This window comes from Danio rerio, chromosome 21 (genome assembly GCF_052040795.2).
Source record: "Danio rerio strain M-AB ecotype USA chromosome 21, GRCz13ab, whole genome shotgun sequence".
Taxonomy (NCBI): Eukaryota; Metazoa; Chordata; class Actinopteri; order Cypriniformes; family Danionidae; genus Danio; species Danio rerio.
In genome coordinates, this window is record NC_141041.1 from 44408774 (window position 1) to 44427500 (window position 18727).

The following is an 18727-nucleotide window of genomic DNA, read 5'->3' on the forward strand; positions in this document are numbered from 1 at the left end:
TCCTCCCCGTGTTCGCGTGGGTTTTCCCCGGGTTCTCCGGTTTCCTCCCACCATCCAAAGATATACAACATGCATAACAATCAAGCACTTGTCTAACCCCTTTTCTCATGTGTTCCCTTAGCTACCGCAGCCGGGGAGTTCTGAAATCCACCGAGCTCAGGCTCCCCTCTTGCTCTGCCAACGGGAGGAAGCCCCGGGCTCGAGGATTCCTTGATAGATCATCAGCTAAGTGTGAACTCTTGAAATGGTTTTTTAAAAATTAAAAGCTGCTTTTATTCTAGTAGAAATAAAACAAATAAGACTTTCTCCAGAACAAAAAATATTATCAGACATACTGTGAAAATTTCTGTGCTCTGTTAAACATCATTTGGGAAATACTTAAAAAAGATACTTTAATATTTAATATTTAAAAAAAATACTTTATATATACAGGGTTCAACGCTAATGATTTTTTATACGGTTCCGATCGGGCCATTGCTTAAGATTTTTACTTGCCCTGTCAAAATTTTCACTAGCCCCACCAAAAAAACTAAAAAGTTAATAGCTATTTCTTAGCCACATATTTTAAATAGTGGCAAAATTATGCCTGTGAATCTAGAATTTAAACATTTTAAATATGTTAATAAATGTATAATGAGCAAAATTCAAGATTCAAGATTTTTTCAAATGAAAGAGCAGTATGAAACATGTGCTGGTGTTTTAATGCAATTCTAAATAACTTTTTTATAAAAATGGCTTGCCAAACTGACAACTGTTTTTTTGTTTGTTCTTTTTTTCAGTTTCTTAATTTTGTACCCATGTAATGGTCTGCTTCTAAGCCTTTAGAAACGTTTTCTTTTAGCCTCATTGTTTAAATTTGCCACCATGTTGCCATCTTTTCACTGTACTGGTTGTTACCAGGTTACAAAAAAACAAACAAAAAAAAAAACATTCTCATCGTTACTGGCCGATAGGGGCCAGTAACAATCCTGTCTACTGTCCCGAGTGTCTTTCACGCTGGCCACTCGCCACCGGGCAGTCCTTATTGTTGAGCCCTGTATATATATATATATATATATATATATATATATATATATATATATATATAAAGTCTTCATGGAAGCTGAACTTTGCTTAATTTTCAGGTGATTTTTGGCACAAAATAAAACTGATCATTTTGAACTACACAATGTATTACATACAATATATGTAAGACGGACATATTAAGCTTTTGCGGTCCAGGGTCACATATACTACAGCTCTAGACTTGGGAATCAGTTTCTGACTTGTATGAGAATCTGGCTTTGCTCCCAGCAGCTCTGAAACAGTCTTTCACCAAAAGAAAGTCACACAAAACAGCCCACCGTCTCCTGGAAACATCTGAGTGCTGGTCACGAATAAACAAAGCTGCGTGGCCCATTATTCACAGCATCTAAAAGGGTTTGATTAATATTCCTGCCCACTCGCCTTTACAGCTCTTCAGTGAGGCAGAACTGCCTGCATAACGAGTGTTTTCTGCTGCTGTTATGTAATCACACTGCTCTAATCTCTGCTGTCAATCCCCATTAGACACGACCCACTGTCTGAGGCTACATCTTTTCAGAATGCTGGGTTGACACAGCATTTCATTTAAAAGGGCACTTCAGCATACTTTAACATTCTTTTTTTTAATACATGGTGCTATTTTAGTCACCACTTTTACACACTTTTGTTGTTTAACAAGTTGAATTACTTTGTTTTCCATTTTAGTAAAATCTGTTGTTTTGTCATTTCAATCATTTTTGTCTTTGTTTATAACTAAACCATCATGATTAACGATCACAGAGAGATCGCCTCTCACATCAATCAAATCACATGTATGAAAGCATTTAGGCTTTCCTGTACGATGGCTGAAGCAGTTGTGGTAGGTTATTCGGGATGTAGTGGTGGGTTTCTCAGGTTATTAAAGGTGTTTTCTGTCACTTCATGTTTTGCCTGCATTAATGCATTCAGTGTAAGCTGCACGATTGCTCATTAGAAGGATCTCAACAACCACGCAACACAAATGATAAATGATGGTGATTTGCATACGTTTAATTATCCTTTGAAATCGCTGCATTTAAATCTGTGTTTGAAAAACACGAAAATCAAGAATAAGTTTCAATCTTTAGTCTTTTTAGGAAAACAAAGAAGTACTGGGATAACAGTTTATAGTTTATATAAAACCACTGATGTTTATGATAGAAATCATATCATTTTAATATCATAATGAAAGTTGTAAGCAGCAATTACATTATTTAACCAAAAGGTGGCGACAACCAGCCATCAAAAATATGCTATTGAATAATTCTTTAAAAATAATCCATCTAGCAATGAAACATGAAGGTTCATGAGTAAATAACTGAATCATTTATTGAAAATGAGAATAAAAATAAATATGGCTTGTACAAACTATAATTTTAGATTTCTACATTTAACGTAATCAGCAACAGTAACAGTTAATTTATCACAGTACTGAATATTTTACTATTTATTTTTGTTCAGCTGATTATTTCTTCATTTTATTTCTTAATAAAATTACAGGTTCTCTGTTCTGTTTTGTTTAAGACCAAAAGTGCCTTGCAGTACTGTTTTTGTAATAAATGGAAAGCCGATTACATTTGTTTTCTCCTCTTTTTGGCTGATCCGAAAAATGGTCCAATCCATGATTCAAAAACCATAATGTGATCCAAACCCCGAGAGTTGTGATATGTTACACCACTAATTTATAGTAAACGTAAGAATTACCAAGTTTTAAGTTTTCATATTTTATTTTAGCGAATTAAATTTTTTTATGTCCGTGGATTGACTTTAAGTAAACCCTGATTAATGCAGAAATCAAAATAACAAAATTATTATTATTGTGACATTTACTATTATTACTACTATTAATAGTAACATAAATGAATCTTTAAGTGTTTTTGACTCACCAAAGTAGAACTGCATTCAAGCTTTATATTTTAATTTAGAATTTCTTATTCATTAAATATAATGTCTAATGAAACCGCAGATATTAAAAAATAAGCTTTTAAGTTTTAAAACATATTTATCTTTCAATGTTTGTGCATTCATTGCATTTCTTGGCTCCCCTCTCCCTGTGGATAATGGACTGAGCTGAAACCAGAACAAACCGGCTGCTCTGTTTATATATAAATCACAGTTGGATGTGCGCTGACCCTAAACACACCAGTTCATGCACTGAATCCATTAAATAATACAAAAAATATTTGTATTCTGAGATTTTGCACTTAATTAATGAATACATTACCAAAAATAATTTAGTATAGATGTTTATTTAGTAAACATGTCTGTTGCTTTTGAAGAAGCTCTTGTTCCTCTAAATCCTCGCTAGTCAATGGTTTTCTGACAGTATTGCTGAAGTGATGTCTCTGTGAATGAATGAGATTCAGTGGAAGTTTCCACAGCGGAGACTGCTCACTTCATTCATCACACAATTCCAAAGATTTGCTAGGGATGTGTTATGGCACGTCCTTCCATTCCTTCACTCTGTAGGAGTCTTCAGTGACTGGTTTTACTATGAGAAATGCTAAAGCTAATTTCGGTTTCACTGACTGCAGGATTCTTCAACGACTGGTTTTACTTTGATCAATGCTAATGCTAACACTGCCTTCATTGACAATGTGTTGCAAACAAAAGGCAAACAGAGATCATTCTGAAGAATGACCACAATCAATGACCCTTAATGGAGAGGTGTCTGTCCTCTGGGACTAATTCAAAGTGAATTCCATATTCAATTGGCTCACAATCTTACATAGAACAAAGTCAAAACCTTTTGTGTATTAAATTTCATTAGTTAAAAGGCAACAAATACACTTTGGGCTCTATTTTAATGATCAAGGCGCAAAGTCTAAAGCACATGGCACAAAAACATTAGGGGCGTGTCCAAATGCACTTATGCTACTTTAAGGAGGGAAAAATATGCTTTGGTCTAACAGGGTTGTGCTTGTTTTCTTAATGGGTTATGGTTGTGTTTTGAGCATAACGTGCATTAAACCAGTCAGAGTCTCATTTCACACTCCCTTTAAGAGTCAGTCGCGTCACACCATGACACATGTACTGTTTACATGGCAGACTTTGTAAGTGGAAAAAACTGAATGCTTCACTGGCAAGAAAACAGTTAAACAGACCATCTGCAGCTTAAGGATAAAGAATGAGCCTCCTCTATTTGGCCTCTTTACTTTTACTCTTTACTTTACTCCTTTACTTTTGTGGATAAGGAAATGGTGGAAACTCACTCCACTGAGGACATCCATTAGTCTACATATTTAATTTCATTTGTTAAGCGCAAAGATTTGTTTCAAAACCGTTATTTAAATTCAGTTTTAATTTTCAACAAATGCATAAATTAATAATAATAACGAAGTGGTGTAAAAACTTGAGTTCTATCCAAACACACGTGCTATTCTTATGCCCCATATGGTGATGTATACGTCTCCAAAACCCGACAGGTGGAAAATCTAAACTAGTTTTTTTTTAACAAATATAAATATGCACATAACAAATAATACTGCTGATAATAATAACATTATACAAATGCAAATTGTTGATAATAAACTGAAAAAGCCCCCGAGATGAGGCATGGAGGCAGTGGTTTTTATATTTATGTAGAAAAAAATATTTTTATAATATTTAAATTCTTTAATTTTTTTTTAATATGTAAAGATATTTGTGTATTGCTGTACATCCTACGTGTATGAAGTATTCTGTGTCAGCGTTTGGACTTGCATAGGCGCAAAACTAACATACTTTGTGCTGGACTTTAAATCAGCTTTTAGTTGGTCAATGGCAGTATCTATTTCATTTCCTCAAAATAGCAACGAGTCAACAATACGCCTGAACACACCTCCTTTTTAGACCAGCACACCCATGAGCCCACAAAGGGATTTGCCATGTAAACAACGTGGCACAAAACATGAAAATTACTGTTGCGCTGGTCTAAAAATAGCAATAAATCACACCATGTGATAGGTCCTTTGGTGTGTTTTCATCAATCCAATCATAAGTAAATTACTTCTAAAACAGTATGTAAATATTATGAGATCTAAAACATTGAGCTTTAACCACTTTTAGAGGGAGTCAAAAATACATTTGATTGCACTGCTTTCATATTGTAAGCGCTGACAAGATTTGGCTGACATGTCCAAACATATGATCTGTACAGGATATATTTTGAAAACAGGCACCAAAACAAGGTATTCATACTGGAATAGTTTCTGGCGTTTCAAAACACATATGACCTTTTTTTTTCATTTGCTTTCCCTCGTCAGACACATGACATAGGTCTGTTCATACAGTAGTGCTTTTGCATAACACTGAAAAACCCAGTGAAAGAAATGATGAAATATAAAGGATCTTGACTAACCACAAGTTGCAAACTATTCTGCACTACAGGTCAATATATCAATTATGTGGTAACAATAATTAAATTTAATAATTGAAAATATTGACCTACTGTATATATTAATTCATTATTTGCCATTGGGATTTGAATGTAATTTAAATTATGTTCTTATTTGTATCCTAAACTGTCAGAGTCCTGTATACACTAATGGGAACAGGGTGGAGTTTTATCCATTATTTAGACTGCTTGCCAGTGTAAGATACTCTACTGTGGCATTCCATAGTCAACTGCAAGCTCTGAGTCTATTGAGAATGGCATTCGCTTGTCAATTATAACGGCAGTCAGACATTCTAAAGCAACATTTTGATGAGTCATAATGACACAATTTAGACACTTCTAAATAATGTACACTCTTAATTCCTGACTGTCTCCAAACAAATCACACACTAAACCAAATTAATGGCTAAAGGCATCAATCTGCAGTGGTGCTTAAATATACAAGCTAAAAATAGCATGATTAAAAGCTATAATCAGTTATTGAGAAAGAAGAAAAAAACCCTTTCCAATCCCTGCTGTCCCCTTTACCCCTGCACATACAATGCAGAATGATTTTGATTATTTTTTTGTTGAAATTAAAGTTTGCAGGTAGTATTGTTGAATTTTAGAGGAAGACATTTAAGTAACATCTTATTGAATCAATCTGTATATCATTTGTCATCGATCTTTCTTGAGGAAGCATCTTTCCCATTGATTTTCTCCATTTCGCTAACCAGATTGATTGTTGGTTTGGTTGGTGGAGAACTGTTGTATCTCTATTTTGACTTGATGAAAAAGAATACAAAATAAAACTATTGACAATGAAATTAATAACAATAACAATAATAAAAATAATGTGTAATGAAATAAGTGAATTTGATGATTGAAAATGAAGCTGGTTGTCAATTGTACAGTGCTCAGCATATGAGTACACCCCTCACAAATCTCTAATTTAGATTAATAATTTATTTAGAAAGCTTTACAATATTAAATTTGTGCATATACATTAGATTAGTCAGTACTGAAGCCAAATCTGGATCTAATATAACAAAATAATGCATAAGAGTCCAAAATGATCTCAAATGTATATGTTAGGGGGAAAAAAATTACAGTTTAAATATTCTTTTAATTTAAAAAAAAATTGCAATTCAAGAGAAACTAATTTTTTTATTTATTTTGTTTAAATTTTTATAGTTTGTAATTTTTTCCAACAATTTGTATGAATTTAAATGTATTCTCTTTCTATTTCCAAAGATGTTTGGTGACTAAAATATTATTTTTAATAAATATTTCTGTTCAATTAATATGTCTTGTTCAAACACACCAAAATAGAACCTGTATTTACTGAGAAAGGGATAAAAATATTCATTTTTAAAATGGGGTGTACTCATTTATGCTGAGCACTGTATATGCTTTAATGAAAGTCATTCTTTTGTTTATTAACAAAATGTGTGCTTTTAAAAATACATTACCTGAAATGCTGTATGAGAAACCCCACCAATTGCAGCTAGCAAAAGTTTAAAATAAAGATACTTGCAGCCCCGCCCTGTCTCACATTGCACCACAAATAATGTAATGTGACACACTAAAAATGACTGAAATATATGCACAGATATGCATATATTGCAATAAAATTGATACTTTAAAAAGGCTGTCTCCACAACCATCATCTTTAAATGAACTCTTTATTTTTTTTCACTATTAAAGCCATAAAGCACATCATCTTTTACCACAGCCTTCCTGCTGATTTTCATAGTACTTTGCTTCAATAGCATGTCTGTAATATTTAGATTTTTTTTATCCATTAATGGTTGGTTTGGTTAATGGCTAATGCTAGAAAAAAATCTTCATAAGAAAAAAAAAATGGGGAAAACGGGTGGGGACTAATGCACTATATTGAACTTTTAATTAATTTTCAATAAAACCACTCTAAAATAATTTTTTCTATGGAGACAAGTAACTAAAAAAACCCCAATAATAAGCTCTACAAATGTCATATAATCTTCAAAAAAAATTAGCATTGGAAAATTCAACGACATCAAAAAATACAAAGAAAAAAAACACAATAGAGAAGGTCAAATTAGCCAAGTACACAATTTAGAGGACTGTACATCCTGGGCTTAGTCTTCATCATCAGCTTAGTTCGTCTAACCTTGAGCAACACTACACGCGTACCTGCGGTGTCCTGAGTGAGGAGAGACACCATCTTCAGCACGTCTACACGACGCAACAGGAAGATGATGATGATGATGATGATGGTCAGCGCGTGATTCAGTAGAAACCTTCTTCCACGCGATGACGCAACGCGAGCGAGCGTTCTAGTTGCGTAGCAGTAAAAGTAGAATGTAAACGCGACCGATGGGGACATTTGACATAAAAAAACATCTCTGACACGCCTTCATTTAGATGTGCGTCATTTTAATATGATTTCCGGACATCTTCCTATGTAGTAAGGATGCATTTAAAACATTTAAAGAACATAATATTAGCACATCTCAGCTAGGCTAAAGCTATAACGTTAGTGATGAGGGAAATGCCTACGTGCGGATCAGCCACACTCCCTTCAGTAGACATCTGCCGCATCCGAGATGCTGTATCGATCTCTATAGATGCATATGAGGCCGTTATTAGCATTTTTAGTGAAGTAAACAGTGTAACAATGGGTTCGGCTTGCCAGTTTTCTGTTAGCCGTTTTCTAAACAAACATACGGAAAAGGATGAGGATGATGATGTAATGAGTCTTCACCCCTGCTCAGGGTGACATTGAATGTCATGAATGTCAACATTATGATGTTTATCTCTTTATGTAAGAGTTTTTTTAAAGTATAAACCTTAAATATGAATACTTTACAGATAAATTACGAAACTACAATATGTTTATGTTATGGATATGTCTGATGTAAACACTTGTTTAAGTTTTATTCAGACTGTGATGAAGGCCTTATCAGACAACCACCTGTCGGATGATACGTATTAACTTTAATATTTGATATCTGGCACATAAGATTTGTTCCACTGCTGAAACTTCATACAATAAATAAAATTTTAAACGAATTAAAAATATTGAACCTCATTTAAATGATTGTTTACAAAACAGTGAAATGACAAGTCATTCAAACTAAGCTACATTATCCCCATAATTGTGTATATTTAGTTATAAATGAAGAATTCAATATCTTACCTGCTTAGGAGAGAGAGGGATGTAAATGCTGCACTGCTGTCGAAAGCCTCCCGTTACAATGCCGCAACGCAACGTGACCGCTTAGAAAAATCAACCCACATATGGGGCGTGGCTTTGGTCACGACCTTCTTGTAATAACGTTGAATATTCATGAACCTTTAAAGTGACCTGGCTCGAGTCGAGCGTCACTGCTAGCGTCAACATCACATCGGACGAGGTGTGTTGTACTAGCACGTAGGCCTTTGAGAGTCAAATTAAAAACGCAGCTAGTTATTCTGTGCACAATGTAGATTAATATTTGCATAACCATTTTTCCTTTAGAAAAACATGCAATATACACAAACCTAAGAAATAAGGGTTATATAGAAACAAAAGGTTCCTTGTACTAATGAAAAAGTGTTTTAGAAATATTTTGTACATAAATAACTATTTTATTTATTATTAAAACCTATATTACATAAATATGAGAGATTGTTAACGAATAATGGAAGATGCTAATATTGCAGTATTTTGCATTTAGAAATAACAACATAATCGCAATATTAATAAACACACATTTTACTGCATTGTTTCCCTTTTCTTTAGTTAGTATTTAATAAAGGATCCCTGGTGTCAGGCAATCTAGGTGTAAAACAAGAAAGGACATTTTAGGAAGGTTATTCGTGCATACATGGGCATTGGTCCAAACAGGCCCTCAGCAGGGCTTACAATGACAGCAGGAACAATAAAGCCAATAGGAAAATGATTACAGCACATAACCACAGTTCACTTCCCAGAGTATCCTTTAAGCCCAAAGTATGCTTCCGTCTTTATGCTAATGCTAGGATGAGTACAGCGATGCTAATGTTATTATAAGCATGCGTGCAGTAGGGGATGCATGCAGTTTTTACAGTCTTTGAGTAGGGGTTGATCATGATAATTAAAGTATGTGTTTTTGTACCGGTACAATGACTGCATTGGACCTGTCATGGAAATAATTATTTGGGATAGTTTAAAAGGGGTAGTTCACCCAAAAAGGAAAAATTTCCTTACCATTTTCTCACACTCAAGTGATTATAAACTTGAATTAATTTCTTCTGTTAAATCCCAAAAAGATATTCTGAAATGGTGGTGAAAAAGCAGCCATTAACATCCATAGTAGGAACAAAAACGAGTGTGGAAGTCAAAGGCAACTATAGCTTTAATGTGTGCTTCATTCATTCACATGACTGGTTTATAACCACTGATACATTTAAAAACAAAACAAGTACGTAGTTGTTTACAGAACTGCAAATTTCCCTGCTATTTATCTTATTCTTTCACATAAGCCATTGGAACCTGATTGCCTCAATACTTCTAATCTCATTCACTTCCATTGATTTTTTAGTTCTTGTAAAAACAGCTTGTTATGCTACATGATGTTGCAAACTTCATTCATTCTTTTTTCTTCGGCTTAGTCTCTATTTCAGAGGTCATCACAGTGGAATGAATCGTCAACTATTCTAGCGTATGTTTTACATACATCTTTCAGACGCAACCCAGTATTGGGAAACACCCGTACACACTCATTCATACACTACGGCCAAATTAGTTTATTCAATTCACCTATACTGCATGTTTTTGGACTGTGGGGAAAACCGGAGCACCAGAAGGAAACCCACGTGAACATGGGGAGAACATGCGAACTCCACACTGAAATGCCAACTGGTTCTTCGACCTTCTTGCTATGAGGCGACAGTGCTAACCACTGAGTACCGTGCCACTCTGTTGCAAACTTGTAATTTTTAGTTCATTCATTCATTTTCTTTTCAGCTTAGTCACTTTATTAATCCGGGGTCGCCACAGCGGAATGAACCGCCAACTTATCCAGCATGTGTTCTATGCAGCGGATGCCCTTTCAGCTGCAACCCATCTTTGGGAAACATCCATACACACTCATACACACACTACGTGAAGTTTATGTATAAACAAATTTCGAGAGGATCACGTGCTTATGATTGCTAGCGGCTGGATCCACATTATCCAATTCACTATGCTCCAATCAGATGACTCCTAAACTACTATAAATACCCTGGGTTTTATTCCACTGCTATCTTCGTTTTGAAGGGTCCCCCCTTCCTCCCCTACTCCTCCTTCTTAGACGGGTGACACGGTGGCCCAGTGCGTAGCACTGTTGCCTCACAGCAAGAATGTCTCTGGTTCCTGGCTTTACCAAACTAGCAGACATTTCTGTGTGGAGTTTGCACTTCTCCCCGTGTACACGTGTGTTTCCTCCGGGTTCCCCGTTTCCTCCCACCGCCAAAAAACATGCAATTAAGTCAATTGAACAATCCAAATTGGCACCACAGACACGCTTCTAGTACGTAGTTATTTTCAAGAGCAATCACTTGCTACAGCAGGGGAGTTCTCGAGATCTACCTGAGCTCAAACTCCCCTCCAGCCTTGCAACGGGAAGGAGCCCTGGGCTCGAAGATCTCATGAGCTCAGGGCTCTCTCCCGGGACAGCATGCCAAACAAGCTTTTATAATTAATCATCAGCTAAGTGTGAACTCTTGAAGGACTATTTAGCCTACCCAATTCACCTGTACCGCATGTCTTTGGACAGTGGGGGAAATCGAAGCACCCGGAGGAAACCCACGCTAACGCAGGGAGAACATGCAAACTCCACACAGAAACGCCAACTGACCCAGCCGAGGCTCAAACCAGCGACCTTCTTGCTGTGAGGAGACAGCACTACCTACTGCGACACTGCGTTGCCCCTATTTTCAAGTTATATTATTTACATTTTTTATGTATCGCCATAAACACAATAGTTTGATCATTTATTAATCATTTCCTCATAGCCAAATGAATTGGAAGTTCTAGAACAATCTTATAAATGAGCTTACTTCATATTATAAAGAAGAAATATTTTTTAAAACCCATGAAGTACAAGTTCTGTGGTGTATTGGGATATTGTGTGTTTGCAATGATTAGTTGTTGGTCTGTCATCTCATTGGTTCTTGACAACTATTTAAGCCGTGTGATGTGATGTTTTGTTGTGATCACGTTGTTGATAAACCCAAGTAAAGCACGCTTGATGGCATTTATTGGTGTTTGTCTCGTTAATAAATAACAAATTCAAATGTAGAGCATGAGATTTTTGGATGTGTTTATGAATGGACCACTAAATAATTTTCTCAAATAATTCACTATTATTTTGGCGCAATGGGTGGCATGTTCGCCTCACAGCAAGAAGGTCACTGGTTCGAGCCTCGGCTGGGTCAGTTGGCGTTTCTGTGTAGAATTTGCACGTTCTCCGAGTGTTCACGTGGGTTTCCTCCGGGTGCTACAGCTCCCCCCAGTCCAAAAACATGTGTTACAGGTGAATTTTTTATTTATTTATTTTTTTACAGGTGAATTGGGTGTGCTAAAATTTTCTAAATGTATGAGCCGTACACTATGTATGACTGTTGTTTATGAGTGTGTGTGAATGAGTGTGTATGGATGTTTCCCAGTGATTGGTTGTGGCTGGAAGGTTGGTTCATTCCGCTGTGGCGACCACAGATTAATAAAGCGACTAAGCAGAGAAGAAAACAAATGGATAAATGAATTTGTTCAAAATTTTATCATCTCGCACACAATAAAATAACAATTATGATATTACCATTTAAGATAAATATTGCACTCCCTTAGCATGCAGTCCTATTTTCTAAAGGCCAAAGTATTCTTCATTTTTTACAGTGTTGGAAACCTGTAACCCCTGACTTCCATAGGATTTATTTTTCCTAATCTGGAAGTCAATGGCTATTAAGTGCCCTATCATACACCTGGCGCAATAAGGAGCAAGATGTGTTTGACGTGATATATTGCTATTTTCAGACCAGTGCAACTGTAATTTTTCCGTTTTGCGCTATGTTGCTTAAAAAGCAAATCCATTTGCATCACTTTGTGGACGGACTCATGGGCGTTACATACGAAAAAAAAAGTTGTATCGTCTATAACAGGAGTGTCCAAACTCGGTCCTGGAGGGCCGGTGTCCTGGACAGTTTTTCTCCAACTCGCTTCAACACACCTGCCAGGAAGTGTCTAGTATATATAGTAAGAGCTTGATTAGCTGGTTCAGGTGTGTTTGATTAGGGTTGGAGCTAAACTCTCCAGGACACCGGCCCTCCAGGACCGAGTTTGGATACCCCTGGTCTATAAATATAAAAACCACAGCCCCCATGCCTTCTTTATCTCGGGGGGCTTTTCCAGATTATTATGACAATTAGCATTTGTATAACATTATTACTATTAGCAGAATTTTTTATTATATGCATATTTATATTTATTTCAATAAAATCAAGTTTAGATTTGTCCATTTGTCAGGTTTTGACATATGGGGAATAAGAATAGGATGTGTATTTGGATATAACTTTGTGTATTTTTGATCACACTTCGTTATTATCATTCATTTTCTTGTCGGCTTAGTCCCTTTATTTATCCGGGGTCGCCACAGCAGAATGAACCGCCAACTTATCCAGCAAGTTTTTACGCAGCGGATGCCCTTCCAGCCGCAACCCATCCCTGGGAAACATCCACACACACATTCACTCCAACTGAGCCGAGGTTTGAACCAGCGACCTTTTTGCTTTGAGGCGACAGCACTACCTACTGTTCCACTGCCTCGCCACTTCGTTATTATTGTTTATTTATTTATTTGCTGGAAATTAAAACTGAATTTAGAAACAGTTTTGAAACAAATCCTTGCGCTTAACAAACAAAATTAAATATGTAGGCTAATAATTGTCTTTAGTGGAGTGCGTACAACACCGTTTCCTCATCCCCGAAAGTAAAGGAGTAAAGAGTAAAAGTAAAAAGAAAGTAAAGAAGCCGAATGGAGGAGGCTCATTCTTTATCTTTGCACAGATGGTCTGTTAAACTGTTTTCTCACTAGTGAAGCGTTCAGTTTGTCCATTCAGTTTTTCCACTTATTAGTTTGCCATGTAAATAGCAAATGTGCCCGAAGCAACTGAATCTTAAAGGGAATGTGAGATGATACTCTGATTGGTTTAATGCACGTTATGCTTAAAACAAACCCATAACTCATTAAGAGAATAAGCACAACCCTGTTAGACCATGCGTTGCAGCGCAAAGCGTATTTTTCAACCCTTAAAAGGATTAAAGGCATGTCCCAATCCACTTCTGTTATTTTAAGTCATGCACTTTAGACTTTGCGCCTAGATTGTTAAAATAGAGCCCTTAGTGTTGAATAGAATAATAATACTGGGTGAGTAAATAATGAGTACAGTATCATTTTGGTGTGAACTACCTCTTTTAAAGGTCGTGTTTTTGCTAACATACTCATAAAACTGAAGCATTCTTTGGGCTTTAGGCTGAGATTGGTATGCAAATTCAACGCACCACATGCTGAATGTATAGAAGTATAGGAATCCAGTTTTGGGATTCATCAGAGATTCACGTTAACAAAGCTTTTTTTCACAGGGCTGAGGTTTAGAGCTTAGGAAATAAGTCACAATTTGATCGTTTTAGCTTTAAAAGACGTCCCTGAGGGTTTGTGTAGCTTTCAAGCCATTAAGAGTTTGGGAAGAACTGAATTTACGACATGTTTGTTTAAAGAAAATCCAGTGCTGGTAAATTAATGAGGACAAAATAGTCAAATAACATGACAGGAAATGAGGAACTATGAGCCACATTTCACTAGACGTCTCAACAAAAAGTAAGGAGTTGGATTAAGAGTGTCAATAAAAACTAAATACACTTTAAATACACTGAAGATTCCGTCTCCATATTGTTCTAAAGATTTTGGTTTGTAAAATGTAAAGTGTTAAACGAACACTTCTCTTTGCGAAGGGTCGTCCTGAGGTATGTGGCTTTGCAAGAGCGCTTCCACCCGCTCCATGTTGGCCAGAGTTGGGGAAAGGTCTTGAGCTGCTGGTGTGCATGGAGAGCTCAAGAGGAAGTCGCAGTCAAAGTTGGGGAAGGACTCGAGGGTCAGGCCTCGACGGGCTTTGGCAGGGCGGTCCGGCCGGTTCTTCAGCTCCAGGATCAGCTCCATGGGCGTCTTTTGCAGCAGATGGGAATCAAACGGTGTGCCGTGGAAAAAAGTTTGCCGCTTGAAACGTTCCAGTGTCCGAAGTCGACGTGCTGGAGTCTTACAAAGTAGCTGAGGAGAAGATATAGGGGTTCAAATGAATGAAGAGGTCAGGCTTTGTAGCGTTTTCTTTTTCATTTATTGTATTGGCTTCAGTGTTGCTTGTTTCTTTAAAATGTCCCACATTTATAAGGAAGAGGTTCATAGAAGTTTGGAAAAACATGAGGATAAAATATCCCTTCAGTAAATAATTTTTAATATATGTTTGCCTAAAACAGGCACCAGGTAAGTAGAAATTGGCTTTAAAAGGTATATGGCAGATATGCATGAGTGTTAACGCTTGTGTGTCCAGTCTTTTGCAGTGTCTCGCACATGAGCACCACGTTTTTAAGACGCTGTGTCAGAATAAAGCTGGATTTAAACTTTCAACTAGCACTGGCACCGCATCATGCACTTCCACTGACTGCACACGCATCTCACATTTTTATACTTCATCCCCTTAGAATTATAAGATTCTGTCTGACATTTTTGTCCAAAAAAAAAAAAAAAAAACTTTAATTTGAGGAACAAATCTCATTCAGATTTATTTTTTTTGCAAAGTGAGTGATATTAATTTATCATCTGGCACACATTAAAATAACAATTATGATATTACCATATAAAATAAATATTGCACTCCCCTAGCATGCAGTCCTATGTTCTAAACACCAAACTATTCTTCATTTTTTACAGTGTTGGAAACCTGTAACCCCTGACTTCCATAGTATTTGTTTTTCCTAATCTGAAAGTCAATGGCTATTAAGTGTCCTATCATACACCTGGCGCAATAAGGAGCATGATATGTTTGGCGTGATATATTGCTATTTTCAGACCAGCACAACTCTAATTTTCCTGTTTTGCGCCATGTTGTTTAAAAAGCAAATCCATTTGCACCACTTTGTGGACGGACTCATGGGCGTTACAAGCAACTGAATCTTAAAGGCAATGTGAGATGAGACTCTGATTGGTTTAATGCATGTTATACTCAAAACACACCCATAACTCATTAAGAGAATAAGCAGAACCCTGTTAGACCATGCGCCACAGCGCAAAGCGTATTTTTTTACCCTTAAAATGAATGAAGAGGTCATGCTTTGTAGTGTTTTCTTTTTCATTTATAGTGTTTGCACTTAAATTGCATTGCCTTCAGTGTTGTGTTTCTTTAAAATGTCCCATATTTAAGGTTTTTATACTTCATCACCTTAAAATTATAAGATTCTATCTGACATTTTTGTCAAAATTGAGTTGACATATTCTTATTAAATGACAACTTATTTACATTATGGGATGTTTTTTTTATGTTGTTTACATTTTAAGACTTTTTATTAAAAAAAACAAATGTTACACACATACTGTTTGCTATTTGGAATGCAAAAACTTAGAAGCTCATTATCTCAAAATCATTCAGAACGCAGATAGAACCGTATAATTCCAAGGTGACGACTTGCTGCGTTCACCGCTGTGATATTCTTTAAAACGACAGGAGGCGGTCAAAATAAACCCACCATAAAATCAGACAGATAAACAGAGAAGTAGAAAGTTTCCGGAACTACATCATATCATTAATATCATTTAATATTTTTAAACAAATTATTTTTATTATAAATTATTTTAATGATTATAAAGATTTTAATAACCATTTAAGATTTTTTTTTATCAAACTTTAATGTATTACTTACTTTTGTCAAATCTCGGACAGTTTTACCTATTAAAGTTTATTAATTTTTTAATTTTTTTATTGTTTAGGGTTTTCACCTTTATTGATAGGACAGTGGAGATATAGAGACAGGAAAGTGTGAGTGTGAACTCGGGTCGCAGAGAGCACCTCGGTGCTATGTTTCGACGCACTAACCACTAGGCTATTGGCGCCGAATAATAAACAAGTTTATTAAATTTAATAACAACAGAACATGGGTTGCTCAAATATATTTTTATTAGGTCAATAATAAAAGCAAAAAAAGAACACTTACTAAAATATATATATGTATTTTTTTAGATTTAGCCCACTCCACAATTGACACATTACTGTCGGGCTAGTTTCTGTCCTCTACTTATGCTTAAAAGGCAATAATGATCCAACATTCCTGACCATTATCAACAATAAAGCCTAGAAAAACAGGGCATCTGTATATTGTAAACTGTTGGCTCAAATATTACTTTCTATTTATCAAAGAAATAATAATGTTCCTAAATGATAGTTTTGTAACTATTAAATAGTTTTAAATAAAAAATTTTAATATATAAATCAGTGTAAAACCTGTGACTGGTGGAGAACATATTTCTGTCATTGTGTACCTGGGTCTCCACTTTTGCCATGGCCTCTTTTGGCTCTAACAAACTTATTTAACAAAATTTCCAAACAAAATCCTCCTTTCCCACGGCTGTTGCAATTTCTAGCCAAGAATTATTGATCATCTGGTTATCTTTATGATCACGGATCATAAATATGTCTGTACAGGTGTACCTGATTCCGACAAAATCTCTTACAAGTATTTCAACTCAAATCAAACTCATCGCGAACCGTTCACTCGAGTCTCAAAAAAGAAATCATGCACTCTGCCAGCCAAAATCATGTCGCGCCACCTAAAGCGAACCTCCACAAACACATTGATGACGTTACATTCGCTGCGCACAATCAAGCGAACAAGCAGATTTGTCGAGTATAAACCAGAATTTTGTAGACTTTGAGTAGACATTGTTCACAATCTGTCCCAACATATAAGATATGTAAGACATATCTTCCACACACCGCAACTTCCTTACACATACAGTTTATCAGGGTGACAACCTGGCATACAAAATACAGCATTTCTGCTCATTTTCATCATTGTGTAAACATGGATCATTTTTAAAATCTGAATCTGTTTTTAATAGTAAAGGTGTCCTATTACTATTATATAAATTATAAGTATAATCATTATCATCATCACACTTTATTAATAATATTAATAATAATAATGATAATGATGGAGTTTGTAATGGAAGTTTTAAAATGAAAAAATTAAGAAAGTCACTGAATAATGCACAATGTTCATTTTATACATAAACAAAGACATACTATATACATAACCTGTTTTACAACTGAGATCAAACTGATGCCAATTCATTGTTGGCTTAGGAAAATAAAGCACCCCAGCAGGTGTGTGGGTCTCACCTCTGTAAGCAGGAGAGCAAAAGAAGGAGAGAAGGTTTTTGGCATGTCATAGGGGAAGCTGCGAACTCTCCTCAGCATTAGACAGTGATCCGGCTCTGGAGGCACAGGAAACTGAGACAAACGCAGGCAGGAGGGTGAGAGAGCGGTTTAGAATGACTTGGCAGAAAAGATCCACACAAACACATGAAAACGTGGCATTTGCAATTAAATATTTTAGATATATTTTGAAAAATATTAAATACATAAATAAAATGTATAAAGCTCTTTTTTTTTTGCTACTTTACTTTTTTATTGTAAATTATATATACATATATGTATATATATATATATATATATATATATATATATATATATATATATATATATATAAATATATATATATACATACACATTTATATATATATATATATATATATATATATATATATATATATATATATACACATACATACACACACACATATACACACACACACACATATATATACACACATATATATATACATATACACACACACACACACACACACACACACACATACATACATATATATATATATATATATATATATATATATATATATATATATATATATATATATATATATATATATATATATGTAACCCAGTAGAATGAAGTTCTACAAGTTTTTAAGTTTTAAAGTAATCTTAAGGTTATTTATTTATTTATTGTCTATTTATTTATTTATTTATTTATTTATTTATTCATATTGGTTCTAGAACAGAATTAAATCTAAAATGTGTTTGGCATTCATTTGTGAATATACATCCTAATGTGTAAATATATGAGCGTCTATCTCTGAGAATATGATAAGATAGCAAGTTTGATCAACCTTCACTGAAATACATGGGGTTAACAAGTTTGGTAGGTGTTCCTACATG

The 18727-nt window shown here is 35.3% G+C and overlaps 2 protein-coding genes across 7 annotated transcripts in view; both read right to left on the reverse strand.

The window, feature by feature from the left end:
* aldocb (aldolase, fructose-bisphosphate C, b) overlaps positions 1-8639 on the reverse strand; it is a 29958-nt gene extending 21319 nt beyond the window's left edge. The window contains exon 1 of one of the 2 annotated variants that reach the window (XM_087299332.1): positions 8577-8639. The gene's annotated coding sequence lies outside the window, so the exon portion shown is untranslated. 2 annotated transcript variants of the gene reach the window in all.
* Positions 8640-11364: 2725 nt separating this feature from the next.
* The window catches only part of rskrb (ribosomal protein S6 kinase related b), a 32380-nt gene continuing 25017 nt past the window's right edge, over positions 11365-18727 (reverse strand). For 3 of the 5 annotated variants that reach the window (XR_015520555.1, XR_015520554.1, XR_015520556.1), the window contains 3 exons: positions 17825-17935; positions 14081-14703; positions 11365-12559 (listed from right to left, as the gene is read on the reverse strand). Coding sequence is in view for 2 of the 5 variants with exons in the window: in XM_087301814.1 (XP_087157940.1) it covers positions 14365-14703; positions 17825-17935 (450 nt within the window). In the remaining 3 variants the exon portion in view is untranslated. Of the gene's footprint in view, positions 12560-13628; positions 14704-17824; positions 17936-18727 lie in introns of those variants that run through there. The other 2 variants (XM_087301814.1, XM_087301813.1) reach the window with 1 other exon arrangement.